The sequence below is a fragment of the Leucopleurus acutus genome (assembly GCF_964270905.1).
Source record: "Leucopleurus acutus genome assembly, chromosome: 21".
Taxonomy (NCBI): domain Eukaryota; kingdom Metazoa; phylum Chordata; class Mammalia; order Artiodactyla; family Delphinidae; genus Leucopleurus; species Leucopleurus acutus.
In genome coordinates this window covers 10,700,464-10,713,102 of record NC_139163.1, presented here as the reverse complement: position 1 = coordinate 10,713,102, position 12,639 = coordinate 10,700,464, and the positions used below count along the sequence as shown (strand labels likewise).

The 12,639-nt window shown below is 49.8% G+C and overlaps 1 protein-coding gene across 1 annotated transcript in view; it reads left to right on the top strand.

The window, feature by feature from the left end:
- DLGAP2 (DLG associated protein 2) overlaps nucleotides 1-12,257 on the top strand; it is a gene marked incomplete at its 3' end in the record, with an annotated part of 716,077 nt that extends 703,820 nt beyond the window's left edge. Inside the window, exons 14-16 of the mRNA XM_082863905.1 lie at nucleotides 3,046-3,137; nucleotides 9,467-9,619; nucleotides 12,039-12,257. Of these exons, the coding sequence (XP_082720031.1) occupies nucleotides 3,046-3,137; nucleotides 9,467-9,619; nucleotides 12,039-12,257 (464 nt within the window). The remainder of the gene's footprint in view (nucleotides 1-3,045; nucleotides 3,138-9,466; nucleotides 9,620-12,038) is intronic.
- Nucleotides 12,258-12,639: the final 382 nt, after the last annotated feature.

Genomic DNA, 12,639 nt, shown 5'->3' with positions numbered 1-12,639 from the left:
ATAAGAACCTGCTGTATAAAAAAATTTTAAAAGAAACTGAGGCGTTAGAGAAATTAACAATAAATAAATAAATACCATTTCAGGAAGCATAGAGTCAGTGAAAAGAAGTGCACTTATCCATGAGTCACTTCTATATATTCCTGCAGTGACAGCTTGATTAAAACAAGTCTCTTGAAAGGTTTTCATCAGTCATGCAAGTTATAGGGGTTTACAAGTGAAAATTCAACTTTTCAAAAATAAAGCTAACTCTTCCACTCAGCAGCAGTGGGACCAGAGCTGCAGAAACGTATTCAGTTTGGGGAATCAAACTGGGAACAAAGTAGGAAGTATTTTCGGCCCTTCCAGGAGGTGCTCCAACCCCACTGCCCTCATGCAAGGCTGCAGGCAAAGCAGACAGAGGAGGTGGGCGGGATGGGGGGTCTGGGGGAGTAAGCCCCTCTTGCAGTGGATTGGTAGGAGACACGAGGGCCCAGGTGTCAAGATGCTGACAAGACAATATATTTTTTTTTAAGCCCGAAAGGATGCCAGAGTGTTATCCGGCTAACTCACTTGTATTAAAAGTTACAGTTTTAATTCTTCATATTTTAGGAGCAAGCTAGAACTGGATGGTATTAGGGAACTATTCATTTCTTAGGAGCGGTCGTGGCGCTGTGGTCGTACAGGATGATGGCGGACGGGGCTCTGGCCACAGCTTATCCAAGTGGGTCAGGAAAATAAACCCGCTCCGAGATTGGTGATTCTAAGGGATGGGGTGGAGTTGCTTGTGATACTTTCTTTCAAGTTTTCTGCGTGTGAAATTTGCCATAATAAAACTTTGGAGACCAACAATCTGGACAAGTAAGAAAACACAGGCAAACTAAGAAGTGCTGCAGCCCATTAACTTCCCCAGGAGAGGATCGTGTTACGAACACGTTGTCTGTGGGGCCGCATCCTCACGCTGTAAAAATGAAGGCTGTGCTATCCCTTCTGTTGCGTGGCTGATTTCTGTTACATTAGGATGTGTCCTCAGCACCCCTCACAGCAATGGGTCTATTTCTGGGACATCAGTTCCAACGTGTGACACTTGGTTACGTGGTATCGAGGCCCTTCCCAACCGTGTCTGTGACTCCATTCCCTTCGAGGGAGACCGAGGAACAGGGTCTCAGCAGCTGTGCGGCCAGGCTCAGGGATCAGTCTTTGATGCCACTTTCTAACGCGCGTTAAACGTCTCAAGTCATCTTATTGAAGGCTGCCTGTCAAAATTACTCATGTTTGGGAAATTGGGGAGAAAGGTAACGAAATTGAGTTTACTTCTCTGGACTCAGGCTCCACCTCTGTGGAGATGCCAGGTCTCAGGCGCCACCCCAGACCCCCTGAGTCAGAATCTGCCTGGAACCAGACCCCCAGGTGACTCACGTGCTGATAGGGTTGGCTTCTGTGGGCTCTTCTTCAGATAAAACCTCAAGGACGTAAGCATTCTGTCCAGAGTAAGTACTTAACTAGCCTGTTAGTGGTGACGGCTGTGTCTCTGCTTCACGACGGACGAACCTCCAGGCTAAAACCCCCTTTTTCCTGAAGGCTTGCCCGCAGGGCACTGGAGACAAGCTTGCGCTGCTCTCCTGAAAGCCTGAGGGAATGGCCAGCCTAGCAAACTGGCCCGACTTTGAGTTTCAGGGGTTCCGTGTGGCTGTGTTATCTGTGTTCTGCACAGAGTCTCGAGGGGGACCCAGAAGAGAAGATGCTTCTGGCCATCAGAGGAAGATGCTGTGTAAGCTCAGTGAAATAGCTGGGAACTGTTGCTTACAGACGAAACATCAGAGATAAGTGGGCCTGGGTATAGTCGCCAGAAACGTTCTCCTACAGGTTGCTACGTGCTTTTGAGGATCATGGGAGCTGGGATCCACCAAAGCTATTATTTCCAAAATAATGACGACGTTTACACAGGCTAAGGAAGGATTGGGGCAGAAAGATGGGAAGTATGGAGGCCCCTGGAGGTAGCAGGTGTGGGTTTTTTCCACAAATTTCATGCCCAAAGTCTTTTATCTGCCCAGTGAAAATCCCAGAGCTGTCACAGCTCTCGGGTAATTGGTTAAATCCTTTCCACTGACAAAACTATATTATTTACATTTTTAAGTGCTATTTGATTAAAGTCTTACAACTTAGAAATCGTTTCTGGATTAAACTGACACTCCCAACCCCCTGAAAGCTGAGCTGGCCCACAGGGTGCCCCGAGGCGGGATGTTCTCACTACCACCGAACGCGGCGCTTCCACGGGTCAGCGGATGGTGATGTGAGCAGGTCGGTGGAACTGGTCACCCTGCTGACCCCCGAAGGGCTTGGTGGTGTTAGCAGTACCTTTCTAAGCTAAATTTCCCCCAACACTGAAGTATCCTAGTAGCTGGCATTTGGTCGTCTTTTTTTTTTTTTTTAACATCTTTATTGGAGTATAATTGCTTTACAATGGTGTGTTAGTTTCTGCTTTATAACAAAGTGAATCACTTATACATATACATATGTCCCCATATCTCCTCCCTCTTGCGTCTCCCTCCCTCCCACCCTCCCTATCCCACCCCTCTAGGTGGTCACAAAGCACCGAGCTGATCTCCCTGTGCTATGCGGCTACTTCCCACTAACTATCTATTTTACGTTTGGTAGTGTGTATATGTCCATGCCACTCTCTCACTTTGTCCCAGCTTACCCTTCCCCCTCCCCATGTCCTCAAGTCCATTCTCTAGTAGGTCTGTGTCTTTATTCCCATCTTGCCCCTAGGTTCTTCATGACCTTTTTTTTTTTTCTTAGATTCCATATGTATGTGTTAGCACACGGTATTTGTCTTTCTCTTTCTGACTTGCTTCTCTCCGTAGGACAGGTCGTCTTTGAATTTCCTTCCTGCTCAGGAATGGAGCAGACGGAAAGACAGTTCAGCCCGTGGCCATAATTAACTGAACAGTTTCACCTCCAGTAACAGAGCTGATAGAATAATAGCTTTTGCTCTTTGGGTCATATCCCCTTTGTGCGATGCTTTTGCTTTTGTTTTTTAATTGACCTTGTTTTTTTTTTTAACAGTTCTCGGGAAAATCAGGAGTGCTGTTGGCAGTGCCCAGCTTCTGATGTCGCAGAAATTCCAACAGTTTTACTGGCTTTGCCAACAGAACATGGTAAGTGGATCCTCAGGTAACCTCGGCCCCTTGTAACCAAGCTGAACGTCCGTTCTTTCTGTGCTCACCGCGTTCCCGCCTGTTAAAAGATCCCTGCACCTGTGCAGCCTGGTGAATGAGTAGGGGGACACTCCCAGCTTTGGGGGTGATTTAAAAGTGCAGCCAAAGCAGAGAGGCTATGGGGGTATGGGCAGGGGAGGGGCAGGGGTGGGAAGGAGTCAAGTGTTTCCCCAGCCGTGAGGGGTGTCCTCTGCCACCTGGCTGTCCCCCAGGGGACCCCAGGATAGAGGGGAAGCGTAAATCACTGTCACGGTGGGTGTCACAGTGAGGACAGTGCTAGGAGGTGGCTTGAATAGAAACACGTAAACAACCACAGTGCAAGAGATTAGGAAGAGATTTTAGAAATAATTTGCGCTTTATTATGTTACAGTCAGGAGTGAACAGAAATACCATGGACTAAATTAGGTGATACGGTTGGCATTAAACTTGGTTCTGATCTTCCTGAAAAGATCAAGGGGACACTCTTACCTATATGTATACTATACTACGTATAAATAAATATAAATATATATTGTTACACACACATTATCTGACTAAAGAAAATATTCACTTGATATTATTTGGAGAAATAACTAAACAGTAATCACATTACTTTACAGGTTCTTTTATTTATAATCCATACACTGACTTCTTTCAGACCAAACATTTTCATTGAAACACAAGTAGGTCTCTGCAGGGTCTCCCATAGCAATGGTTCAAGGTGATTTGATTTCGTTTTGTTTGGCTTTTAAATGTACAAGGAGGCGTGTGGATTTACAGAACGTTCTTCCACATCAAAGGCAGCAGAGCACGTCAGAGTTGCCAATTTATCCCTTTTAATCAGGATCATTAAAAAGTATGTTTTCTCTGATATTTTCCAATTAATCCCATTCAAGTTCATCATGAAATTTAAAGAGTTACCGCCTGGTTGCCTATGACGTGAAGTTATAATCAACATTTAAAAGGGGAAACAGGCAGGTTTCGAGTCCCTGAAAGAAACACACCGCTGCGGAAACATTCAGTTATTATGTTTACTGGGCATGTTCTAGCGTCCTCCGTCGTGTGTATTTAATGGATCACCTTTAAGGAATTGATTCAGGCCGTTGGAGAGCATGTTCCGTATTCCACCGAGTCTGGTGGGGAGGGTCGTCCCCATCTTCAGCACCCTACACTCAGCAGAGACACATTATTCAAGCTTATAAAACCTGCATGTCTTCTCTGCCAGAGCAGCTGATACTAGACTTAAAAATTATCCACCCTCTTATACTTTTGATCCCTCTTATACATGTCAGATTGCGTTTTGTGTTAACCTCCAAAAGTCTGGCATGACTGCTTCCATTTCTTTTGACCTCCGTCTAGGATTAGACCAAAAGAGTCTGGAGCATGTGTTGGAGGAGGTCAGGCTGGGGCCCTCAGCAGGCCTGTCAGCAGAAATGCTGAAATGCTGACAGTACAAGCAGGGGCCTTGCTCAGCAAAGCCACACTGTCCACACTTTGCAACTTTAGACCGGTGACTAGTTTTCAGTCAAGGAGATGCGTCAAGAGCCCACCAGCTATTTAGGATGGACGACACCGGGCAGGACCCACCCTTGAAGCTGGCGGGTCGATACCGGTACCTCTCGGGCCAGCGGCTCAGCACCCCAGAGCAGGGAGAAATGGAGTCACGCTCAGACCGGCCGGTCTAACAGTGTACTTGAACACGACCCACGGTCTCTTCTCAGCCCTTCTCAGGACACACAGCTCCCAGAGAATGTTCCGGAACATGGAGCCTCAGAGCCCACATCCCACCTGGACCCCACGGCCTGCAGTTAGCAAGGACGGATGGCTCTGTACACGTTGCTGGGGTAGGGGACCGGCCTGGCTCACCACTGACATGAAAAAATGAGACTTACAAACAGATCGGGCGTCTGAATGTCCAGTGGACGCAGATGCAGCCGCCTCCCGTGCAGAGCCAGACCCTGGCCATGCCCAGTTCCACCGACGCCACGGCCTCTGCTCCCTGGGAGCCCAGAGGACAAAGGTTTCGCCGGTCCAGCGGGGAGGGCAGGTGACCACAGAGTCCACTCTCGGGCGACATGAGCCTCAGCACAGCCGTGGGGCAGGACCAGGGCCCGAAGTCCCACCTGGGGAGCCGTTCCATCCCTCGGACACGTTCAGGCCCCATCACGCCTGCACCTGTGGGAGAGGACGTTGTACTTGTGTCATCTTCCAGAAGAGCAGCTGAGGACCCACCTTTGGGGGGAGGAGTCCCCCCAGCCCCGACTGTCCAGGGAGCCCCTGTGCACCCCCGTCACCTGCAGAGCACGGCCCGGAGGCAAGACCTTCGCTCTGCTTTTCTTCACAAGCAGTGGCTGAGCTCAGACAGGCAAGTACATGACAACCCAGGCGACTGGAGGAACCTCCTGCCCCAGCCCCTGCCCCTGAGCCTGCACCTGACCTTGCACCTGAACCTGCACCTGCCCCCGAACCTTCCCCTGACCCTGCACCTGACCCTGACCCTGCCCGTGAACCTGCCCCTGACTCTGACCCTGACACTGACCCTGCACCTGACCCTGACCCTGACCCTGAACCTGACCCTGCACCTGACCCTGACCCTGAACCTGCACCTGACCCTGAACCTGCACCTGACCCTGACCCTGACCCTGACCCTGCACCTGACCCTGCACCTGCCCATTGGGCTCCTCGATCCACACGCCCAGTTCGCCTCCTGGTGGCTCAATGGAGAACGAGCTTCAAACCGCAGACAGTGGCCATGGGTTGCAACTTTCACTCCAGACAGAGAAGGAGAAAACAAGGGCATTTTGTGCAAGTCGCTTGGACAGTGGTTCTTACCGTCTGCCCTCAGGTCAGCACAGCTGCCATCTGGCTGCATCAGCAGAACAGACGGGGCTCAAAGAGTGACCTAGTGGGTGTGGATGTGGAACCAGGACTGAATGTCTGTGTCCCCAAACATTCACATGACGAGGTCATGAGGGTGGGGCCCCCATGCTGGGATCAGTGCCCTCATAACAGAGACCCCAGAGAGCCCCCAGCCCTTCCTCCACGTGAGGACACAAGAGAGAAAACGCCGTCTGTGAACCAGGAAGGGGGTCCTCACCCGACACAGGATCTGCCAGCACCTTGACCTTGGACGTCCAGCCTCCAGCACTGGGAGAAGTAGACTGTGCTGTTCATAAGCCCCCAGTCTGTGGTTTTCTTGTTCTCTCAGCCCAGATGGACTAAGACAAAAGTTAAAGGAAGTTTAAACCCAACCAAACAGAAGTTCCTGATGTGCTTCATGGGAAGGACTTATGAACAAGCCGGAAATGGCACATTTTAAGCAAATTCAGATAAATGTTTACCTATCAGAAATTTCTCTGTCTGTTTAACCTGAGATAGCCCCACACTGAATCAAGGGAACCACACCAGAAAAATTCACACCCTTAACCCGAGGGTGGCAAACTCAGGTGCCTGCAGGCAGGTCACGCGGCCCGGGGAACTCGAGGCCATGGTCACCAGCCGGCGCTGGGCGCCAGGGGCGTGGCCAGGGCACTGTAGGGCCCCCCTCTGCTCCTGTGGAGTCACCCGGCTTTAAGTAGAGACAACTCATTGAAACTACACATACCTCAGGCGCCGTGTGCAGAAGCAAACCCACCTTGGGACCACATGCGCCCTTGGCTGCCCGTGTGCCGCTCCGTGACATCACCTGCACGTTCCAAGGGCGGGGACCTGTCCCCGAGACAGTTCTGACCCTTCAGGAGATCGACGTGCCTGCCCTCCCTCCACATGGGAGCGACGATGGTACATCGATGGTACATTTGTAGGGCGTCCCTGACCTTCAGAAGCAGGGCTGAGACCGCTCAGAGAACAAACAGAAATGGCCGTGGCTCCAGGCCCATCTCCCCAGCGCCTATGACCACCAGCACCACTGAAGACCCTTCCTGGGCACCAGCTTCCCAGTAACCCCACAGGCGACCAGAACCCTGGGGCCTGAATGAACTGTCAAGCGGCTGGAGCCTTAACATGTACCACCATCCCAGGTTCCAAGAAAGCGTTTTCAAAATGAAACAGTGAAGGAATGTAACTACACGTGTATTCTTCAGTAGACTTTATTTTTCTTCTTCTCATTTCCTCCAGTTGTGTTGTGATATAATTAACATACAGCACTGAATAAATGTAAGGGGTACCACATAATGATGTGACTTACATACATCATGAAATAATTATCACTATAAGCTTAGTGAACATCCATCATCTCCTATGGGTACAAAGGTAAAGAAATAGAAAAAATATATTTTCCCTTGCAGTGAGAACTTTTAGGATTTACTGTCCTAACAGCTTACCTGTATAACACACAGCAGCGTTGGTGGTATTTATCGTGTTGGGTATCGCGTCCCTAGCACCTGTTTATCCTGTAACTGGAAGTTTGTACCTTTTGACCCCCTTCTGCCACTCCCCACCCCATCTCCAGTAACCACAAGTCTCATCTCTTTTTCTAAGAGTTTGTTTCTTTGTTTGTTTTTGAAATACAACTGACCTACAACACTGTTAGTTCCTGTTACAAAACATAGTGATTTGATGTTTCAAGCTGATCACCACAGTGAGTCTAGTCAGGATATGTCAGCACACAAAGGCATTACATAATTATTGACTGTATCCCCCACACTGTACATTTCATTTATTTTGCAACTGGAAGCTCATAGCCCTTAATCTCCCTCACCTATTTCTCTCTTCCCCCCACCCCCTTCCCTCTGCAACCAGCCGTTTCTTCTCTGTATCTATGACTCTATTTCACTCATTTTGATTTTTGTTCACTCGTTTTGATTTTTAGATTCCACATATCAGTTAAATCATACAGTATCTTTCTTTTTCTGTCTGACTTACATGTTGTTTCAAATGGCAAGATTTCATTCTTTTTTATAGCTGAGTAGTATTCCATTGTGTGTGTGTGTGTGTGTGTGTGTGTGTGTGTGTGTGTGTGTGTGTATATATATCCTTTATCCATTCATCTGTTGATGGACATTTAGGTTGTTTCCATGTCTTGGCTATTGTATTGATAAATAATGCTGCTATGAACGTTGGGGTGCATATATCTTTTAGAATTAGTGTTCTTGTTTTCTTCACATAATACCCAGACGTGGAACTGCTGGATTGTGTGCTAGTTCTATTTTTAATTTTTTGAGGAAACGCCATACTGTTTTCCATCACGGCTGCACAAATTTACATTCCCACCAGCGGTGCACGAGGGCTTCCTTTTCTCCACGTTCTCACTAACGTTGTTATCTCTTATCTTTTCGTTGGTAGCCATTCTGACAGGTGTGAGGTGACAGCTCATTGTGGTTTCAGTTTGCAATTCCCTGATGATTAGTGATGTTGGGCATCTTTTCATGCACCTGTTGGCCATCTGTATGTCTTCCTTGGAAGACAGATCCTCTGCCCATTTTCTTAATCAGGTTAATAGACTTTAGTTTTTAGAGCAGTTTTAGGTTCACAACAGAATTGAGTGAAAATACAGAAAAATACAGAGAAAAATCCCATACACCCCCTGCCCGCACACACCACAGCTTCCCCACCATCAGCATCCCCACCAGGTGGTCCTTTATTACAACTGATGGACCTCCAGTGACACGTCACCACCCAGGGTCCGTGGTTCCCATCAGAGCTCACTCTCGGTGTTGGACATCCTATGGGTTTGGACAAATGGATACTAACATGCGTCCACCATTACAGCATCCCACAGAGTAGGTTCACTGCCCTAAAAATCCTCTGTGCTCCACCTGGTCACCCCTCCTCCCCCCAACCCCCATGGCCACTGGTCTTTTACTGTCTCCATAGTTTTGCCTTTTCCAGCAGGTGCTAGAGTTGGAACCATACAGAATGTAGCCTCTTCAGACTTTTTTAAATGATTTTTTTTTTTTTTTTTTTTTTTTTACGGTACGCGGGCCTCTCACTGTTGTGGTCTCTCCCGTTGCGGAGCACAGGCTCCGGACGCGCAGGCTCAGCGGCCACGGCTCGCGGGCCCAGCCGCTCCGCGGCATGTGGGATCTTCCCGGACCAGGGCACGAACCCATGTCCCCTGCATCGGCAGGCGGACTCTCAACAACTGCGCCACCAGGGAAGCCCTCTTCAGACTTTTTAACTGTCAGCAGATACTTAAGGGGACTCTTCCTGAATCCTCGTGGGCCCTCGGGAATATCTGCACCCGATTCTGAACTCGTGGGGCTTCTCCCTAACCCGCTTCCTTGGGAAGAGCAGCCCCGCCCCCGCCCTCCGAGTTCTCAGCAGCTCTAACTGCGCCTATGTGTCGGCAGGACCCCAGCGCCATGCCCAGGCCCACCTCGCAGGACCTGGCCGGGTACTGGGACATGCTGCAGCTGTCCGTCCAGGACGTCAGCATGAAGTTTGACGAGCTGCACCAGCTGAAGCTCAGTGACTGGAAGGAGTTGGCATCCCCGGAGATGAAGGTAACCCCCCACCTGCCGCTGCCACCTCCCGGCGTTCAGGCCACGTGCTCCAAATGCCACGTTCTTATGTGTGTCTCGGTCTTTGATTAACAGTACGGGATCCGATTTTCAGGGATAAACCCATGTGTGCGTGATCGGGGTGGAGCTAAAGTCGTCAGCATGTGTAATGAGACCCTTTCTTGCTGACAATTCCCGGAAGACACCAACAAAACTCACGTTGTCTGCCGCGGTCTGGTTTCCGGTAGGGTCTGTCCCCTGTGTTATCGCCATCAAACCTCTGTTTGGATTGTACTGAGACGGTTTCCCGCCGGGGAAGTTTCAGTTCAGTTACAATGCCTCCTGTGGAGATAAACTTTCCAGTCGCGCGTCTGCAGTTGAAGACAGGGAACGCTTGAAACTTTCCTGAACAATTTGAGGATGTAAACTTCCTGGCCCTGAAATAGGCTGAAAATGTCCATTAAGTTTGAACCTATGGTTTCACCTCTTCCCTCTAGAGATCATCTTTACTGGGGCTGATAGATAAGTGTGAATTAGCTATAAAGACATTGACTTCCTAACACATTTTAGAGAAGTTCTATGTAATCATAATCTGATGTTTCTGGACAGCCATTATCAATTAAAACGATAAAGAAAATTAATCCAACATACTTGGGACCGTGATGTTTAACATGTAGTTCAGGGTGTATATCTAGATGGTTAGAATGAAAGCAGCAGCATCATCTTCCATTTTCCCAGAAACGTGCTGCCACCATCATTGTGGGGCTCCAGGCTGGAGGCCATCGCTCCATTGCGGGTGGCTGAAAAAGTCCTCACCGCAGATAACGGGGCTGAGGGGCCCGCAAACCATCGGGTTGTACATAAGCAAGTCCAGGAAATCGATGGTTTGGTTTTGAAGTGAAGGAAATCATAAGTAATGATTCCAAATGAAAAAGTTCTTCAAAGAAATCACTAAAAATACAATTTATTAAACTAGTCCGATGATATGCAAAAATCCTCCCTATTTTTCATTCTTCGGTAATTGACAGCTAATATAATCCCTTCCACCTCAACTGTACACAGAGAGTAGTCCTCAAAATGAACACGGTTCCTGCTGAGGGTACAGCACCCCGTCCAGAAGGCGAGCAGCCCTTGAACGCGGCCGAGGCTCCGTGTCCTGCACTCGGGACACGAGTCCTGACGCTCTGCCTCATAGATCTGCTCGGCCACCTGCCCCCCCCCCCCCCCGCTTCCACTGCAGGAAGGCTGTGAGCCTCTTGAAAACCGAGACTCACAAGAATGGTTGATTTCTTACAGTCCCATATTTCAGAGGCTGCGAAAGGAGAGGAGAGAGATAGATAATCACAGTCAAGCACCCAAGGCTGGGGTTAAATTCTGAAATAGCTGCAAGTCTTCACAAATTAATTACCCCTGATTGTACCCCTGCCAAAAAGCCGGGAGGGACGTTGCTTCTGGTCCAAGTCATTTTAAAATAAGTCATGGGAACAAAGTTTCAGACACCAAAACGATCATCCTGCCAAAAACAATAGCACACAACATCAAGATTCTGCCATGTGTTCACCTGGACCTGTGCTAATGGCCAAGCCCGGGCCCATCTCGTGCCCTTCGGATTCTTTTGGAGGCTGAAGGGAAAGAGAGGAGTGGGTGCCCCCCCTCAACAACTATCTTCTCAGAAAAGGCAGCATCCGGGCCCCGTATGTAACATCCCCTTTCCTGACAAGGATACTGGTTGCAGAGTTCCCGCCCTCCATCCACTGGGAAGGTGTGGCCTTGTTAGCGAGGGGCCACAGCAAATAGAGAACACAGTGTGGGACACAGGCCTTCCACCAGGACCCTTGCAAGCATTGTGTGTTCCTCTGCTGCAGAATTGTGCCATTTCTCTTTCTGGAAGAGGCATACACGTATCTTGGGGTGACTTGTTTGAGAACACGAGCTAAGGGTCAGAAATAGTTGTTTGCATCCTTTTACCAAGGAAGCGAAACATCATATGTAGTTCATGTCAAAGGGCTTAAGGCCCATAGTAGAGAATCTGGACATCGGTTCCCTGGGACACCCTGCGAGAAGGTTTCCATGTCCTTGGACCTTGGAGTCTGTTGAAAAGACTGTCGCGTAGGACAGGGCTGTCAGGCGGCATCTTCCGAGACCCCTGGGAAACTCAAGAACGTGAACCTGTGAGCACTTGTCAAGTGTTCGCCCAGCAACAGTGTCAAAATAACTCTAAGACTAGGGCGGCGTCCCACGCACACATGCAGGATGGATGTCCTCGTGTGTAAACACTTCCCCCCCCCCGGGGATCTGGGGGCAGGCACAGCAGGCCCACCCCGGGCAGGGTCACGCGGCATCGGGTGGGCGCGGGGCTGTGAGCTGGGGGGACGGCCGGGCTCCTCTGACTGCCCCAATTTTGACTTGTGATGCTTTTCAGGAAGAAAGAAAGGTCCCCCCTCCAATACCAAAGAAGCCCCCCAAAGGGAAACTTCCCATCACCAGAGAGAAGTCTCTGGACCTGCCGGACAGACAGCGCCAGGAGGCCCGGAGGCGTCTGGCGGCCGCCAAGAGGGCAGCGTCCTTCCGCCAGAGCTCGGCCAGCGAGCGGGCCGACAGCATCGAGATCTACATCCCCGAGGCCCAGACCCGGCTCTAGGGCTCCGGGCCCGCCCCTCCCTCCCCTTCTTCCCATCACCCGTGCCGTGCATCACATCCCTGGTCACTCCTGCGTCACTCCTCCAGCGAGCTCGCCCCGGCTGTTGTGTTTGTGCCATAAACACCCTGGAACACCCTGACGTCCACGGTTTGCGAGCTCACGGCCACGACGACTTCTCCCCGGATGGCCTGGCTTCCCGTCAGCAGGGAGGGAGAGGCGTGGGGACACCTGACATACCCACTCTGTTCTCAGAGGGGTACGAGGAACACCTCTCGAGATGGAACCCAGTTCACACTTTGTTATTTATATTTTTATAAATTGTGTGATATTAGAGGCAAGAATAACAAAAAAAACTATGAATGGGTGCATCTCACCACTCACT